The sequence below is a fragment of the Opisthorchis viverrini genome, assembly GCF_000715545.1.
Source record: "Opisthorchis viverrini unplaced genomic scaffold opera_v5_157, whole genome shotgun sequence".
Classification (NCBI taxonomy): Eukaryota; Metazoa; Platyhelminthes; class Trematoda; order Opisthorchiida; family Opisthorchiidae; genus Opisthorchis; species Opisthorchis viverrini.
Window position 1 is genome coordinate 289,997 of NW_008751813.1, and position 7,268 is coordinate 297,264.

Consider the following 7,268-nt stretch of genomic DNA (forward strand, 5'->3'; position numbering starts at 1 on the left):
AGCAAACGAGGCCCGAGCCTTGCAGATTCGTGCATTCACCTCATCTGTCACACTACAATCAGAACTAATACAACTTCCAAGATACGTAAAACGCTCCACAACTTCCAGTGCCTCTCCCTGGATTGTAAGTAGCGTGTTCAGTGACTGCATGTCCGCAAGCATGACCTTACACTTTTTGGGTGCAAAGTGCATACCAAAAGACGGGATAACTTTGGTCAGTTCATCCAGAAACAACTGCACCTTTTCCTCCTGCAGGTTATCACTTCAGATCGTTCCAGTTTGGTTGCCTTTTGTTTGCTGCTGATGCCGACATTTTGTGCGCCAGTATTCCACTACAATCAGGCTTCCGCAATGATGAACCAAGTGCCAGTCCTCAACCAATTGATATGAGTGATCGATCAGCTGATGTCAAGGTCACACTCCGCCGGACAGAAGACATGACACTGGAACACTACTCATGAGCGAGATATTGCATTCGCTATATATTGGACTCAGTATGATTTCTCGCCATACTAAAATGTGTGGTATGACCCTCGCACGATTGCAAAGGTCTGGAGATATCCAGCGATAGACTCGTTTCAGGCCGGATGACTGGAAGCTGAAAGACGTTAGTTAGAAATAACCGTACTGGCAGTGCGAGGACCAGACAGCTGTGTGTTGTATAACCTACACGTGACAATCAGCCTGAGTGATAAAATAGGGGAGTCAAAGTGTGACGGTATTCGTCTTTTCATGAACATCCTTATGGTTATCGATAGACTGGCATTTGGAAAGGCTACACACAGGAGAAACAAGACAAAATGCCGCTTGTAGCTCCAGTTCTTCTAATTCACTTTTCCGTCAACACGGAGCACGCTTGAACTAGAATACACGAAGAAACAAGGAATGGATTACTGATTAACGGTACTGTTATGTCTAGGAGATGGGATAAAACCGGATGGGGTATTCTTGTTGGCAACGGGCAAAAAACCCGGACAGTTTACGAGAAAAAAAGATAGATTCTAGGATCGCTGACATACCACAACAAGTGCCCCGGCTAGGCTGTTTGTAAACACAGCATGCATCGCTGAAATGCACGTCGTTCGCGCGAGAGTTCGGAGAAGAATGGCCAGACGACGTATGATGGAGTTCATGTACGGGATCAAGAGATCGCAGGTTCTGGGATCTGCAAATTAGATGATAAGAAAGGCCAACGTCAGAATCGTATTTGTTTCGAAGGTATACCAATTCAACAGATGATGTCAAGAACTGGCAACTGCGGTGCGGACTATCAAATATGAGCATGATACGCGCGAAGAAGACACAAAGTAACAGAAGTAACAGCTTCCTTAAACACGAAATCCTAGACATCTGGCCTAATGATATTCACAAGCGGCTGAATCCATGTTGTATCTTGGTGGAGGGTAGTGCAAATCGGCATCGGTCCCTTGGCTTCCTGTTCCGCCCACTATGATATATCAGAAGGAACAGTAGCTCTACACAGCCCATTAGGAGGCAATGGAAAATTACTACAACTGTATTTATAGGGTAGTCGCAGAGTGTTCCATAAGGTCGTGCCAGAATCTCCGTGACGGGGCGAGGGGCGTCGAGTCAGAGGCTCGATCCGGATTGGCTGGTATTCTGACCAATCAGAGCACGGGAAATCGATCACAAAGAAGGATAAAACAACTTTACTAACCCACGACTATCGTCTCCAGATCGACCAAGGCACCCAAAATGACACTGCTGAGCACACGAGTGTCGTCCTGATCGTCACCACTGTGCGCCTTGGATTGTTCCGGCGGGTCCGGATAATCTGTCAGTTCCAGTTGGCCGATCAAAGAACCAAGCGCACAGTCTAGTTTCTTGGAAGCGGCCAATTTGGTCATTTCGGTGGTGCCGACTCCATCACGGTCCCGCAACAACGGGATGAGAATTCCAAGGGCCGCGGGAGACACATGCGCCGGAGGTGGACTTGGAATCCGACGAGAGCTGAACAAAAGAGTAGTATGGGCAGATGAACCCTCATGACTAGGAACACACCGCCCTCTGATCGAATAATTTACCGAAAAAGACTGTCCAATGCTGGCTTGAGTGAACATCTCTAATCAAGGAATGACTTCTTATTGGATTACATTACATGAGACGATGATGGGAAGTAGGGCTATAGGAGAGTGGAAACCTCGAAAGAGGACGCGGCGTTTGGTTATGTCCTTCGTGACCGGAAGTGAAGCCTGAATAGGATACAATAACTAATTATTAGTTTCAGAGGGGTTTGGTAAACAATCGGTGGATTTGGTGCTGGGCAACGTTTCGCTTTTGACACAAAAGCTTCGTCAGGCCAAGTGAGTAAGTAAGTAGGTTGATAGGGTTTTAAGGCAGTCAGGAAAGCAATCCGTGAGATTCCTTATGACTAGTGACTTGGTCAGTGCTGGGTGTTCGGTCTGATGCTCCTGTTGGTTAATTAGTGCGGATGACTAGGATTTACGATAGACTGGTTAGGGGTGGGTGTTCGTCTTTATGATGAACCCGGATTTTTTCGTCCTTGCTTCTTCAGTCTAGGACACCTTAATGGAGAATTCCTCTTGGGGTCGTTCACAGATTTCCTTCACCTGTGTTCGTCCAAGGGTGCCGGGACAATTGGTTAGGGGATCAGGGTGGGGTGGTTAATTGGATCTAACTCTAGTTGGATTTTGCACTGTTAGACCCAAACCATTTCGCTGATAACTGCACACCGCCTCGTGTCATCTCGGGTGATCTAAGACCGCTCTCCACACGTTTACAAGTTCCACCCACCTCTATTCTATTCACACTGGGATGCTTGGCGATTTCCATCGCCTCGGCCCTCTGAAACGATGACTTCCCAATCGGTTCCAAACATTTTCCAATTTATTGAAAACTAATAATCAGCTTATCAATCACCCATGGTGATCCGATGGAAAGTTGTCCTTGCGCAGACAAGTGGTTAACTGAGACGGCAGTCATGTTACGAAAACCCAATTGCAAAGGACAAACTAACAGTACAGGCAATGCTCGGACCCACAGCTGAGTGGGGAAAAGGTCAGTGACCAAACTCAACGGATTGGAGTAGTGAGACATATCACCTGAGTGATGTCAATCCCCAGCTGGACGAGGGATTTACCACGGACGACGTTGTTTACCTACCCAAGTCTGCTTATTGGCAAAATGTATCCCTTAACCTCGACCGAACAAAACCGAAATTAAAAATCGAACTATTCCGAGTTGCAGAAGAAACTTGGTGCAGTACACAGAAGTAAAAGGTTGTGTTTGTCAACCGGTGGAATGTTGATAGCTCAGGTTGCGTCACTGAGAAGGCACTCACCAGGTTTTTTTGACGCTGTCCGGAGGTATCGCCTCAGACTCCAGCAATGCCGTATTCATCCCTACAAACGGTGCATCAGTTGTACACGGTGGAATCATTTCGATCGTGCCCACTTGAACTTTCAAGTGTTGCTCGAGAAGTTTCTTGTCGTTTGGTTGTAGCTACAAGTGAAAGACAATTCAAGGTAAGATAGAAGATTGCCGCCTTCAACTATGAACCAAGACGTACCTGCATCACCTCCTGCATAAACTAGCGCGGAAAAGGGGAAGTAACCTCTTGGACCCAAACAAGCGGGATTTTGGTCCATATCACATTTCAACAATGCTCGGTTTTTAAGGGCTGGTTTTGCTTCAGTCATTGGTGGAATGAATTCATGGACCGAATGATATCAATTCGACAGAAGGCACGAAGGTGACTAGCAACCTATCACAGATAGGCGCAATATGGGTCGGCGATGTGAGTGACATGAGCTTTTTCGTGATTAGAGCGCGAATTTACTGACCGGAAGGTCCGTGGTTCGAACCCTGCCTCTCGACTTTCCCTGTCTAGGCTTGGGCAACCTGGCAGTATCAAAGTCTTCGTGTTTCCCTCGGATGGCATGACACCTAGGCACCGGAAGGGTCTTACAGCTGAACGATTGCTCCAACCTGTACTGTAGACTGATTCGTTCCAGCAGTAATGGTAGAAAAATGTGGGTACAACCTTGAGTTTTGCCTTTCAAACAATCACAACTTTTAAACTTAAAGTACGATGATGGCTAAACAATGGGTCTTTTCCTGGCCCCAAAATTGCAGTCTATCCCCAATCGTGGTTTAGACCAGGGGTCATCAAGCTATTTTAAAGAGTTCAGCTGGTCTCTTCCCACGGATCCGTATTGAACACAAAAGAATTTCTGCAGACAATGGAGTTATACACATATCCGTCAATTGACTTAGTGCCGACACGATATTCGATAGATTCTCGATCGCCTCTCTTGTTCATGGTTAGTTCCAGTAGGTATGAGCATCTAACTCAGCTCCTATTCGAATGTCTGACAGAGCGGTGGAGCTGGATACAACTTAGATGCTTGTTGTAGGCTCTCCCTAGGTCATCCACCTTGCGGGATTTATTCGTTCTTTCCATTCAAATAAATTGGGACGATTTTACAGTAATGAAGCCCTAGTGTTTTTCGCTGCTGTTCTAATAAGTGATGATAATGAACTTTCTACTCTCTTTTCCTCGACGGGGTAACCGAAAGTGGTACTTGTTTTTTGTTATATCTCGCTGCTGTCCCCGCTCCAGTGCCCACTGCCAGAAAAAGACTCACCGATAAGGGACACAACAGCTTTATTGCGAGCAAGCTAATGCGAATACACAACGGCAACTGTCTGATCTTGGTCCAACGATGTCTTGCGCTGTCTGGTTTTGATACAAGGCTGTCACGCACTGCATACTGGATGGGCGTTGTCTGTCTAGTAAACATCTAGTGGAGTTGAGGGTCTCAATAGATTTCGGGCGTTCAGTGGTTACTTTCAGGAAGCTGACCTTCGTGATATTTTTACCGGACTATTTTTACTCAAGTCGGTCGAGCAAACGTAGAACATCAATCTGTAAAAATGACATCGAGATACCTAAACCCCATCAGAAGCTAAACAGCTTTACCCAGTCTATGCTACCTTTTGCCCGACTAACCGAAAGCAAAGCTTCTAATTGGGAGGATTTATGCAATCTGTTGAAAGCTAGCTGTCATGTCTACCCTCCTCCTGGTGGAAAAACTTTTTAGCGTGGACAGTCATTCTGAGAAAATCCAACTCCTGACCCACACAGTTATTAAATTCTCATCATCCCTAGCTCGGGTGGGATATATTCGGGCCTAGCTGCCATGCTAACCGAAGGAAGCATGAGGGGTCAGATACTGCCAGGTTGCCCAAGCCTAAACAGAGGAAGTTGAAAGGCAGGGGTCGGGTTCGAACCACGGACCTTCCGGTTGGCAAATTCACACTCTACTCTAACCACCATCTCGTTCGTTTCGCCTAGAGCGATGGAGCATACCGTTGGGCGCGAACGTGCCAAATACCGAGGGGATCGAAGGTGGCGTGATAACCGTTGAAAAATCAGGTTAAGAACCACCGTATTGGATAATACCGAGTTCCTGTAAAGAAAGTAATTTAGCCGATCAACATGAAGTATCGGGAGGTTTGACATCTTTGAGTCTTTGATAGAAAACAGGACGAAAGTAAGTGAAGATGAACAAGGAACAAACGGTGAACGAGACCACTTACTGGACCAATTTGTTCCCATAAGTTATTCCCAAGCAGTCCATGAACCAGAAGCAAGAAGTCCAGAGCAGCACGACGAACGCCCGGATTGGAATTGGCAATTTGCTGTGCCACCAGCTTGGATGTGAAACCCAAGTTTCCAATTGACTTTTGAACGTCTCCGTAACGGGGAACGAGACTCGTGAGTTCCTGCAAACAGTCTTCGAAGAAAGCAAACATGATGAAGTGTAAGGAGAGTGTAGAACAAGTGGAAGATACGGAGCAACGGGCTGGTGCGGTAGGTCATGTGATATGGACGACAGAGATATGAAAAAGTGACACAAAGAAAGTGTCTGGTTCGAATTCTTAATGAGTAGGGAAACCATCAGCGCGTGTGTGACGACAACTGGCAAGTATAACGGAGGATTGGAGACGACATCCACTCACTTTGTCGTTCGGAAACACTGCTACACTTATGTAAAAGTGCAGCAATATGATCCATTAACAAGCTGGCTGGATGGACCTGGCGAAGCAGTCGAATTAGATCAGAGATGGCATTGCTGAGCTGTGATTCGATGGATCGATGTAGGCGAGTGCACCGAAGACTGGGAGACTGTTCGGATAGTAGTGCGTGCAGCAGCAGACTAGCCTCTTGGTTACTCAGTTTGAAGTTGGCTTGAGCAAACCGCACGATGGCAGCAGTAAGGTAATGCAAACCTGAAACAACACGGGTTTCGAAACGTCGCGTCAGACGGGTAAGGTCTTATACTGTTTGAGGCGTACGCAGGTACGAGAGTAAATTGAAGCCAAGCCGAGCCAAGGTGAACTTTCAATAGGCAAAGGCACAACCATACTATCAATGAATGCATTACATAAATAGACGAGACGCGTGGGTATTGAACCGGGTAGTGAGATCAACGGGAAGATTCTGATCACTAGTGTTTACTACTTGCGTATTGCTGCCGACGATGAAGAAAATGGGTAGAAAACGAGCGAATGTGTAAGGTCAGTATGGCTCTAGCAAAAAAAACGTGAATAGGGCGGGAAACGCGTCTCGGTGAAATTGGAACAAGTGAATCAAAATGCCTGCATAGTGCAAAGTCAAACAGTGAGTACCGGTGGTCTCGTAAAAGATGATATTTCCATCCGTACTGGGAAGGCCAGAGCAGCTTTTGCGAACCTACGTCACCTGTGGCGTAGGCGTGACATCAGCTTCTATGTCAAGGGTCGGGGTTACAATGCTGCGGTGCGCTGCATATTACTATATGGATCAGAAACCTGGCCGCCGCGTGCCGAGGACGTCAAAAGACTTTCTGTGTTTGACCATCGATGTCTTCGGAGCATTGACCTAATCTGGATCAGCAATGCTGAAGTACGTCGAATGGTATTCGGGAGAAATAACTCACCTTCGATAGATGAACTGATCACACTGCATAAGTTGCGCTGGCTTGGCCATGTGCTGCGTATGCCAGTCGACAGACTTCCTCGAAGGGTTCCTTTCGCACAACCACGTGAAGGTTGGAAGAGAGCCAGAGGCGGTCAAACGGTAACTTGGCAGCGAAGTGTGAAAGCCATTACCAGCAAACTCAGCTGCACTTTTCACTGCCGTCTTCCTGGATGGGGACCCCGAGACGGCCACATCAATGGTTAGAGACATTGTCAGATATGGCCCAGTCGCGCCCTCAATGGCACCCGTGCACCCCAGCCAT

At 47.0% G+C, this 7,268-nt stretch overlaps 1 protein-coding gene across 1 annotated transcript in view; it reads right to left on the reverse strand.

The window, feature by feature from the left end:
* T265_07056 (hypothetical protein) overlaps positions 1-7,268 on the reverse strand; it is a gene marked incomplete at both ends in the record, with an annotated part of 39,820 nt that overhangs the window by 12,643 nt on the left and 19,909 nt on the right. Inside the window, 5 exons of the mRNA XM_009172485.1 lie at positions 1,020-1,165; positions 1,679-1,971; positions 3,323-3,483; positions 5,584-5,780; positions 6,007-6,276. Of these exons, the coding sequence (XP_009170749.1) occupies positions 1,020-1,165; positions 1,679-1,971; positions 3,323-3,483; positions 5,584-5,780; positions 6,007-6,276 (1,067 nt within the window). The remainder of the gene's footprint in view (positions 1-1,019; positions 1,166-1,678; positions 1,972-3,322; positions 3,484-5,583; positions 5,781-6,006; positions 6,277-7,268) is intronic.